General features: G+C 55.4%; 1 protein-coding gene across 1 annotated transcript; it reads left to right on the top strand.

Moving 5' to 3' along the window:
- Positions 1-220: 220 nt before the first annotated feature.
- LOC105464079 (late lactation protein A-like) lies at positions 221-4,302 on the top strand. Its single transcript, XM_024787451.2, has 4 exons — positions 221-580; positions 1,213-1,283; positions 1,788-1,898; positions 2,750-4,302. The coding sequence occupies exons 1-4, from the start codon at positions 477-479 to the stop codon at positions 3,094-3,096; spliced, it is 633 nt and encodes a 210-aa protein (XP_024643219.2). The 5' UTR covers positions 221-476; the 3' UTR covers positions 3,097-4,302.
- Positions 4,303-11,106: the final 6,804 nt, after the last annotated feature.

Genomic DNA, 11,106 nt, shown 5'->3' with positions numbered 1-11,106 from the left:
GATGTGAGGCCCGGATGGGGAGGGTGGGCTGGAGGGGGCCACAGGGCGAGGCTGACACTGCTGGAGGGAGACCCCATCCCCCCCATCCAAGGAGACCCTCATTTTCAGGTTGAGCATTAAAGCCCTGCCCTGAAGGATGATGAGATGGGACAGCAGGAGTCTGGTCTGCGGGGGCCGGGGTACAGAGGGGCAGGGCTGGGAGGGTGGGGGTCTGGCTGACTTCACTTCTCTCCTGGGGGTGAGGGTTTCTGTGGTCCTGGCCAACTTGCGGGGGCTGGAGCCACATTCAGGTGGGCCTGGCAAGGATGCTGGGTGTTTTCTGGGTGGGTTAGAGTGGGGAATGCTCCCTGTCTCCAGCCCTTGGGGTGCGGTAGAGTCTGGGGGCTGCAGGCCAGGGAAGGGGGAGGCTCTGGAGCGATTGGCCTGAGCCTGAGAGGAGCCTTCTTCAGGTGTCAGGGACGTGGTATCTGAAGGCCATGATGGTGGACAGGGAGCTCCCTGAGATGAATCTGGAATCGGTGACACCCTTGACCCTCATGACCCTGGAAGGGGGCAACCTGGAAGCCAAGGCCACCATGCTGTGAGTGTCTGCCAGCCACCAGGCAGCCTGCAACCTGGTCTAGGGCCTTCCCTTTCCCCACCCAGGAGAGCTCTGGTGCTGGGGATGTGGGCAGACCTGCTGGGAGGCCCCTCTTAGCCCCTCCTGAAATGCTTGAGGGCAAACTGTACCAGTGAGGTGCCTTGGCTGAAGGGGGCCTGAGGCGGCAGAGGCCCCTGTGGGCTATCAGAGGCGGTGCTGGGTACCACCCACCACCTCCTCCGACTAGGGAATGTCTGGTGCCGTGCAGGCCCCTTTGGGAAAAGGTGTTTACCCCCAGCCAGAGTCAGAGCCGGCAGGCAGGGCCCGCAGTCAGAGCTACAGGGAAAGCCCTGAGGGACCGTCCCAGAACAAACCTGCCACACCTGGTGTTTGGGGCCAGGTGTTCACATTTCTAATGTAAATTGACCAGTGGGACAGGAGGGTGGGCTTTTAGTGGAGTCAGAAGGCAGCAAAAGGCTTCCCAGGCCAAAAGCCCACCCCAAGAAGGCACTGGCTGCCCGCCCACTTCCAGCGGGTGTTCCGGCTCAGGCAGGGGCATTGCAGCGCGGTTGCTCCAGGGCCAGGGGAGGCACAGGCCAGGGCCGCTTTGCCAGGGAGCTTCTGTTTTCCAGGATAAGTGGCCAGTGCTGGGAGATGAAGGTCATCCTGGAGAAAACTGACAAGCCGGGAAAATACACAGCCGGTGAGTCCCGCAGCCTGAGCCACAGTCTTTTGCTGCCTTCTGACTCCACTAAAAGCCCACTCTCCTGTCCCACTGGTCAATTTGCATTAGAAATGTGAACACCTGACCCCAAACACCAGGTGTGGCAGGTTTGTCCTGGGACAGTCCCTCAGGGCTTTCCCTGTAGCTCTGACTGTGGCTCTGGTGGAGCCAGGAGCAGGGTCGTATTTGGTTGTGGGGTCCTGCACCCCAACTCCCACCTCTGCAGACCTCGTACCCAGAGGAACCCCTGGTGACTCACTGGTTTGGGATGTGGCCGCCTCTCGGGTGCATCAGGTTCCTGGGAAGTGCGGGTCCCATGGCCTGGGGCTCAGGCCTGGTGGGGACCCTGGGTCGGAGAGCTCTGGGAGGCTGGGAGGGTGCAGGAGCAGTGGGGCTTGCTGGGCCGGGTGCCACACGCTGTCCCGGGATCCTCTCTGAAGGCCCTGGTGGCTAATTCAGGACTGTGCTGCTGTCCTCCTGCAGACGGCGGCAAGCACGTGACATACATCATCAGGTCACACGTGAAGGACCACTACATCTTTTACTGTGAGGGCGAGCTGCACGGGAAGCCGATCCGAGGGGTGAAGCTCGTGGGTGGGTCCCGCACCCACACCCTGCAACCCAAGCCTCCACCCGCCCTCCCTCCTCCCGCGGCCTCCTGCACCCTCTTCCCCATGGGAGAAGCCACTGGGACCCAGGAACCCACTGCAGTTTCCTTAGGATGAGTTTTCCTTATAAAGGCCCCAATTCTCACCCCTGGAGTTCAGGATTTCGGATGCCACGGCCTAGGTCTCTGCAGTGAAGGCAGGAAGGAGCCGCGGCTGTTGGCACAGGGGCTCAGAGGTCACACGTGTCCCACAGCAAGCCAGGCCCTCCCCCGGGGCAGCTCCCTGCAGCGTCATCCTTGAGCGCATTCCTGCAGGGTGTCCAGCAGGGGAGAGGAACCGGGATGCGAGCAGGAGTCTGTGTGGAAAGAATGTTCCAGCTCCCAGGGTTGAATTCCGGATGCCGTGGCTCCCACAGACAGTGACATGTCAGTGCCATCCCTGTCTGAGGACGAGGCCCGTGAAGGCTCCTGAGTTCTCCCTGGATCCAGGGTTGTGCAAATGACAGAGGAATGGGACAGGCAGTGCCCTGGTGACCCCGAGGGGAGAGGCACTTCCTCCAGGGTGGGCCTGTCCTGCCGTCCATCCTCACTCCGGGAGATGCCTGGGGATGGACGGAGAACCCTTCCCATTCTCCCAGTTCTGCAGCCGCGGGAGCCTTCTCAGCTGCGTACGACACCCTGGTCCCACTTTGCCAGCCTGAGGGCCTCTGGGTTCAAGTACCCCCATGGTGGGCGAGGTCCCCCTCCCCAGCCCAGCTCAGGCCTCCAGGCTGTGACGGGGTGCCGTCTGCCCATGCTGCCTCGGGCGCCCACATCTTGTCCTGGCACCAACCTGCAGAGACCCCGAGAACAACCTGGAAGCCTTGGAGGACTTTGAGAAGGCCGCGGGAGCCCGCAGACTTAGCACGGAGAGTATCCTCATCCTCCAGGCAGAGCGGTAGGAGGCACAGCCCTGCAGAGCCCCCCGTGTCCCTGCGTGGGGACATCAGCAGAGCCGCGTTGCATGGGCGTGTAACTGTGCTGCGTCTAATTCTGGCTTTGTCCTTCCTGGGGTGGTGGAACTGGTGGCTGATGAGGGGCCCCGGTCCTGACTGCATTCCTGGGGGTCTCCTGACTTGCCTGTGCTTCCTTCTCCTGCAGAAGCCTGCTCTCCAGGGAGTGATTAGGGTGAGTGAACAGCTTTAGAGGACATTTGAGAAAATCCAGCCTTGGGCCCAGTGGCGCTTCAAGAGACCCTGGGGTCTCTCCCACCCACTGCACTCCTACCTGGGTGGGAGACGCCCCACCTAGGCCAGGCAGGTGGGAGATCTTCTCCTGAGCTGCCGGCACTCAGGCACCAGCCTCTGCTCCTGCCTTGGGAGTGACTCCTGGGAAGCTGAGAAGCCCACAGCGCTGAGCCCGCCTTTGCTGGCTGCTGGTGGAGACGGTGTCTACCCTGCAGCCCCCTGGGCGGGAGCAGGTGGGAGATTCAGGTTCCTCCTCAGCACCACTCACCCTCAGCCGTCCTTGTGACTCCTCTTACCTGATGTGACTCCTCTTACCTGCTCAAAGATTCAGCAAAGTGGCAGGCGTGCCTGTGCTTGCTGTGTTAGATGGGCCCCTTGCTGGCTGCACGAGGGGACCAGAGGTTCGGAGACTCACCCGAGGTCACCTGCCCAGGTGTGGGCAGAGCCAGAATCCCGGACAGCATCGCTGTCCTTCCCACACCCTCCCCTTGGCCTGCAGTTGCCCCCAATGCCTCTTCACTCGGCAGGGAGCTCTGTGGGCAGCCTGTGTGTAGGGGGGTCCCTGCTCCATTTGTTCCAATCTGGAGGCTGGAGCCCCTACCTACAGCCAGAGAGCTTGGTGTGTGCCCCCCGCACCATTGCCCCCGAGAGCCTGCATGTGACCCCCCCACCGTAGTCCCTGAAAGCCTGGCATCTGCCCCCACACCCTAGTTCCTGAGAACCTGCATGTGTCCCCACCCCACAGCCCCCAAGAGCCCATCTCAGTGTGTGCCCCCCACACGATAGCCCCCAAGAGCCAGCATATGCCTCCACCCTGCAGCCCCCTAGAGCCCACATGTGCCCCCACACCATAGCACCTGAGAGCTCACATGTGCCCCCACACTGCAGTACCCAAGAGCATATGCGTTCCCACGTCACATCCCCCCGCCACCCTCCCTGTCGTGGCCTCATTCACCCTCCCCCGCTTACCAGGGCAGGGGGCACCTTGGCTCCTCAGCAGCCCAAGGACGGTACCACCCAGCACATCCATCATTCACAGGAACACGGAAAATCTCCCCACCCCTGCAGAACCCGGCCAGCCGCACCCCTTCCTACCACCCCCCACCTTCCCCCTGCCCTGCGTCCCCTCTCCTGGTTCTCCATAAAGAGCTTCAGACTCCGCCTGTCTGTGGGGTTCCTCGGGGTGGGGGATGCTGGCTGGGTGCTTCTTGGGTGCAGGGAGGGGGTGGGAAGCGGGAGGAAGGACAGGGAACCAGCCTGGGCCCAGTTCTCCATGGTGGGTGCCGCAGGCCAACAGTGTGAGGGGCCTGGAAGGGCCTGGCAGGGGGCTGTGTGCTGGCGACTGGGCCTGAAGGTTCGGGGGTGCTTCCTGCAGGTCAGCCGCCCACGGAGCTCAGGCTCTAGGGGTGGGTGGGGGCAGGGCTCTGCTCCTCGGTCCTGCACAAGTAAGACCAGAAGGCCTGAGACCAAGCTCAGCTGCCATCCCAGAGGGGGACTGGGCAGGGCCACCAGGGCCCTCAGCACTGACGCTGAGTCCGTGAGGCTAGACATGGGGAGAGGGGACAGCAGCTCAAGGCAGGGTGTGGCTCAGGCTTGAGCTCACCGGGGAAGCCATTCCTGTCCTCCGGGGAACCACATCAGCATTGCCGCCAGGGCCTGGCTCCACGCTGTCCCTCTCTGTGCCTGGGTAGGTTTGGGACGGGAAGTTCCCAGCTTGGGGCAGCCACCGGAGGTCCCACCTTGCACAGGCGCCTTTCCTGACCCTGGCGGTTTGTAGAATTTAAAGTTTCTTTCGATGGCGCAATCTCGCAGTGGGCTGGGAGCGAGGAGAGGCAGACTCTTAGTGACCTGCTTCTCCCCAGGAGAGGGCGGCTGTCGGGCAGCACCACACTGGGTGGCTTGCTCCCGGGACAGGACAATAGCCTGCGGAGCTCAGGGGAGGGAGCAGAAAGGGTAGCGGGTGACCCGGCTGCCTGTGGCCAGCTAACATGAGTCATTTCTCTGCTCCAGGGCATAGCGGCTGTCCCTGATTGTCTGGTACCTGGCCTTGGGGCAATGAGGGCTGGTGGGGACTGGCCCCCGAGTGGGGCCATCTGAATAGGGCAGGGTGGCTGTATGGACCAATCAGCTGCTCAGGAAGGGGCCAGCCCCTAAACAGGGCCTCAGCGATAGGTCAAGACTGCATTTTAAAAAAACTCAGTTCTGGCCAGGCATGGTGGCTCATGCCTGTGTTCCCAGCACTTTGGGAGGCAGAGGTGAGAGAATCACTTGAAGCCAGGGGTTGGAGACCAGCCTGGGCAACATAGTGAGACCCCATCTCTACCAAAAAAAAAAAAAAATTAGCCAGGCTTGGTGGTGCACACCTGTAATCCCAGCTACTAGGGAGGCTGAGGTGGGAGAATTGCTTGAGCCCAGGAGGTCGAGGCTGCAATGAGCTATGATCATGTCACTGCATTCCAGCCTGGGTGGCAGAGCAAGACCCTGTCTCAAAAAATAAAATAAAAAATAAAAGAAACCCAATTCCATTTGGGTTCCACTTTCTGCATCTCAAGATGAATCTTGGTTCTTATGAGGTGTCTGAGGTTCTCACTCATAGCAGATGCCACCTATGCCCAGCTCCATCTCCCGTCTGCCGGGCTCCAGGGGTGACATGGCTGCAGCGGGTGTCACCTGCAGCAGGCAGACGTGGCCACGCCGACCGGCACGCCCATCTCAGGTGTGCAAGTCTCTGCACCAGTCTTCAGACGCCACACAGATGAGTGCAAGGAGCTCGTGTGAGCACCTGTAGCTCAGAAAGTGCCCCGTGCCCCACATGACAGCCACGGGGAAGCCAGAGCCCCCCTCTCCCGCAGGGCCAGTGTCAGAGCCCAGGCCCAGGGACAGTCTGGACAACTGTGCAGAGAGGAGAGGATGATGGGGCAGCAGTTACAGAAGACAGGCACCCAACCTGGGTGCACCCCAGAAGAACTCTCATGTGGACCAGAGCATGACTGCGCGAGAGCCAGAAAGGGAGTTTGGAAGGCGCTGGACTGGAATCCACCTCTTAGGGAGGTGAAGCGTCTGGTTCGGAGGGGCTGTTGGGAGAGGACGTGTTCCTGGAGGACTGGTGGGGAAGAAAGCGGGCTGTGAAGAAAGTGGTGAAGAAAGAGGACCGAGGGCCCCTTGGAAGATGTTACGGAAGGTCAGAGGGTGTCCCATCAGCCCTAATGGCTCCGTTCTTCCCAATTTCATCTCAATTCATGTGTCAGCTGTTTCGTTATCCCGCTGCATTATTTTAAAAGTGTCTGCTCTAGGGGTGACGATGACATCCTTAATTCACAGTGGACTTGAAGCAAGCATTGTGTCCTTTACTTAAAACGTGAAGACCTTGTGACGGCACAGGTGCGTCCTCCCTGCTCTGCCTCATGTCATAGACCTTGTGACGGCACAGGGGCTTTCCCTCATGTCATTGCTGACACGCATCACATCTACATATGCTGGAGACGCCACGACACAGCACTGCAGAGCTTGCCTGAAGCCGTCGCACGTGATGGAGGTGTCTCAATTCTTCTCTTAGCTGTTCTCTTAGCTGTACCTGGTGAATTTTCATTCCATATGTTGTGATTTTTAATTTTGGAATTTCCACTTGGTTACTGTTTGCAGTTGCTGTTTCCCTGCTGAGAGCACCTGTCTTTTCGTTCATTCTGAGCACATTTATTTCCCCCACATGCTTCAGTATTGTGGTCACTTCTTTGGCATGTCCCAGTCAGCTGCCTCCAGGTTGGCTAAAAGCCAGTTCTCTTAAAAATGGTCATATTTTCCTTTCTTCGTGTGTATAATAATTTTGGATTGTTTCTTGAAGAGTTTGAATGGTGTATAAACTCTGGGTTTTGTTATATTCCTGTGAAAAGCGCTGGGTTTTGTTTTTGGTTTTTGTTTTGTTTTTTTTTTTTAGATGGAGTTTCGCTCTTGTCACCCAGGCTGGAGTGCACTGGCACAATCTCGGCTCACTGCAAGCTCCACCTCCCGGGTTCAAGCAATTCTCCTGCCTCAGCCTCCCGAGTAGGTGGGATTACAGGTGCCCGCCACCAGGCCTGGCTAAATTTTGTATGTTTAGTAGAGACGAGGTTTTGCCATGTTGGCCAGGCTGGTCTCCATGGGGGAAAGAAAGAGAGATCAGACTGTTACCGTGTCTATGTATAAAGAAGAAGACATAAGAAACTCCATTTTGCGCTGTACTAAGAAAAATTCTTCTGCCTTGAGATGCTGTGAATCTGTAACCCTAGCTCCAACCCTGTGCTCACAGAAACACATGCTGTGTTGACTCAAGGTTTAACGGATTTAAGGCTGTGCAGGATGTGCTTTGTTAAAGAAGTGTTTGCAGGCAGTATGCTTGGTAAAAGTCAATGCCATTCTCCTGTCTCAAGTACCCAGGGACACAATGCACTGCAGAAGGCTGCCGGGACCTCTGCCCAAGAAAGCCTGGATATTGTCCAAGGTTTCTCCCCACTGGACAGCCTGAGATATGGCCTCGAGGGAAGGGAAAGACCTGACCGTCCCCCAGCCGACACCTATAAAGGGTCTGTGCTGAGGAGGATTCGTGAAAGAGGAAGTCCTCTTTGCAGTTGAGATAAGAGGAAAGCATCTGTCTCCTGCTCGCCCCTGGGAATGGAATGTCTGGGTGTAAAACCCAGTCGTACATTCTATTTACTGAGATAGGAGAAAACCTCCTTATGGCTGGAGGTGAGACGTGCTGGTGGCAATACTGCTCTTTAATGCACTGAGAGGTTTGTGTATAGTCAAACATAAATCTGGCCTACCTGCACATCAAGGCACAGCACCTTTCCTTAAACTTATTTATGACACAGAGATCTTTGCTCACATGTTTTCCTGCTGACCCTCTCCCCACCATTACCCTGTAGTCCTGCCACATCCCCCTCACTGAGATAGTAGAGATAGTGACCAATAAATACTGAGGAAACTCAGAGACCAGTGCCGGTGCGGGTCCTCTGTATGCTGAGTGCTGGTCCCCTGAGCCCACTGTTCTTTCTCTATACTTTGTCTCTGTGTCTTATATCTTTTCTCAGTCTCTCGTCCCAACTGACGAGAAACACTCACAGATGTGGAGGAGCCGGTCCCCTTCAGGTCTCAAACTCCTGACCTCAGGTGATCCGCCCGCCTCAGCCTCCCAAAGTGCTGGGCTTCCCAAAGTGAACCACCACACCTGGCGTGGTTTTTGTTTTGAAGCAGGAAGTTATCTGACCTCCAGCTGTAAGCTCTGCCTCCTCTGTGGTGCACAGCAATTCAGTTCACATTTCAGTCAGTTCTTCTAGCCTTTGCTGGGCCGCTTCATATCTTACCTGTGTGTTCATTTTTTAGGGGTTAGCCTGAGATTTGGACGGTTTCTGCATAGAACTTGGGGCTCTCTCTTTGGCTCTCTTCTTCCTTGAATTTCTCTCTTCACTTTCCAGCAGCTGTCATTGCCTAGGACTCTGTCCTCTGGTTCTTCAAGCCAGCAAAATTGCAGGCTGTCTACCAGAGTTTGATCTGCTCCATGTGGCACAGACAGGGCCTGTCCTCCAGATAAAAGCAGTGAGAATGGGAAACTCATCCCGTGCTGTCACCTTCTTCCAGGTGCTGACCGACCTGCAGTGTCTGTTTGCCCTGGGAGAGTGGTTTCCGCATTTTGTCCAGAGTTGATCATTGCTACTTGAGGGAGGCTTGGTCAAATGGGAGCTCCTTGGCCACAATGGGAAGTGGAACTCACCATTTAGCAAAAGAAATGCATTTCACAATCCCAGTAGGAGAGGGCACGCTTGAGCTAAGTAATGGCCTAAGTCACCGATGTCTCCCACTCTGCAGGTAGAGTCACTTGTTACTACCGATGCAGGAAAATTTTACTCAGCTTATCTTGACTGGGAAAAGGTACCATCATGTGTATAGAGTCACTGTAAAGAGAACACAGGAAGGGAGGATCTCTGGTGGGGTCTTCCTCGGCCCTGTGTAGAGCACACTCAGATTGCTCTGCCCTCCAATCTGGCTGTGCTGGGTTGAGGGCCACAACAGGGACATTACCAGCCTGCAATGCAATCTGCCTGGTGTGGGCTGGGCATGCTTCAGCATCCAGAGAAAACCTTCAAGCGAGGAGTCATGGGGCATGCAGCCGAGAGCTGCCTGTGCACACGAGGAGGATGCGTCTGGGAGGACACGGTTGGGGTCTCACATGACTGTCTGTGCTCCACCCCTCAAGTTGCACAGATATACGCAGCCCCATGGGACCATTACTGAAGCTTCATCGGCCATTGCATTTCTGGGCTCCCTTCACCATCTGGATTGTTTGCCCAGTGGGGAAGCTGCACATTCATCTCCAAGGTGTCTGAGACCTGAGTCAGAGCTCTCGTCAGGCTCTGGTCACTGTAGTGGCTTTGTCATGGTCACCACTGGGCAGGGAGGTACCCATGGGTGCTTCCTTGAATCTCCTGAATTTTAGACACACTCCTCTCTGCTCATCCTAAGTAGGAGCCACTTCACCAGCTCACAATAATCAGGGTCAACTACCCACCAATATACACAATCAGGGTCAATAATTACCCAGCAATATATACAATCAAGGTCAATAATTACCCACCAATATATATAATCAGGGTCAATAATTACCCAGCAATATATACAATCAGGGTCAATAATTACCCACCAATATACATACTCAGAGTCAACTACCCATAAATATATACAATCACCAATATACATAATCAACCAGGGTCAATAATTCCCCACCAATATGCATAATCAGGGTCAACTACACACCTATATACATAATCAGGGTCAATAATTCCCCATGAATATGCATAATCAGGGTTAATAATTACCCATCAATGTACATAATCAGGGTCAATTACCCACCAATATATGTAATCATGGTCAACTACCCACCAAAATATATAATCAGGGTAAAGTATCCACCAATATTCCTAATCAGGGTCAACTACTGATCAATATACATAATCAGAGTCAATTACACACCAATGTACATAATCAGGGTCAACTACCCACCAATATATGTAATCAGTATAAAACACCCACTGATATACAGTAACTCCGTTCTTTACCTGCTCATCTGTGGGCATTAGGATCCCAGCATGGCCTGGTGGAACCATCACAGCAGGTTTCCTGGGGCACTCACTGTGCTTCCTGATAGCAGAGCTTTCCCTCTTGGTAACCTAACACTCTAATCTTACATGACCTAAGGCTGCAGGGATGGCAAGTTTATAGCTTTAAATGGTTCTAGTAGGAAAAATAAATGCTTAAGTCAATGGCCCAAGCCCCCACCTTAAGAAGAAATGATCACATTATGCCTAAAGAAAGTAGAAGAAAGGAAATAATAAAGAGAAGAAATTGACAATGGGGGAAGCAGGTGCGATGGGTGAGTGTGCACCCCCACATTCTGAATCCTTGGCCATTTGGGTTCTATGCCAGCTATGGGTTTATTGCTCCTCAGTTTCAAATTTCCTCTTAATTATCCTGCGTGTGACTGGAGCTGGACCCTGTCGATGTTTCTCCTTCGTAGCTGGTGCACTGTTAGGCCTTGTTAACAGAGGGCACAGGGGTCGAGGGAGGAAGGGGCTTCCCTTTAGATTCAGGAGACTTCTTCATTCTCTATCCTGAGGGGCTTGGCTGGCAAGCAGGATGCCAGGTGGCGCTCAGCCCCAGTGAAGTCAGCAGCAGACCCTTGGGTGGCTTTGGGTGAGTTCTTGGGTACCCAAAGTCAGCAAACTTCTCTGCCATCCCAGGACCACAGACATACCCTCTCCAGGGAGGCCTCAGCACCTTCCAGGTTATTCCTACCCCAGTGCTCTGCCTCAGCCCTGGGGTAGAACTGGTAGAAATAACATTTCTGTTATTTCTGTGGTTTTAGAGTCCTCTTTACCTGTTGGTAGCCCCTCTCCTGTTACCAGTTGGGAATTCTTTGCAGTAATTTGCCTTTCAAATG

Source organism: Macaca nemestrina, chromosome 14 (assembly GCF_043159975.1).
Source record: "Macaca nemestrina isolate mMacNem1 chromosome 14, mMacNem.hap1, whole genome shotgun sequence".
Taxonomy (NCBI): domain Eukaryota; kingdom Metazoa; phylum Chordata; class Mammalia; order Primates; family Cercopithecidae; genus Macaca; species Macaca nemestrina.
The sequence above is the reverse complement of the archived record's forward strand: the minus strand, read 5'-3'. Positions and strand labels throughout refer to the sequence as shown.

Coding starts and splice junctions, on each gene's coding strand:
- LOC105464079 (XM_024787451.2), top strand. CDS start 477: ATGATGGTGGACAGGGAGCTCCCTGAGATGAATCTGGAATCGGTGACA. Junction 581..1,212: donor GAAGCCAAGGCCACCATGCT/GTGAGTGTCTGC, acceptor TCTGTTTTCCAG/GATAAGTGGCCAGTGCTGGG. Junction 1,899..2,749: donor CCGAGGGGTGAAGCTCGTGG/GTGGGTCCCGCA, acceptor ACCAACCTGCAG/AGACCCCGAGAACAACCTGG.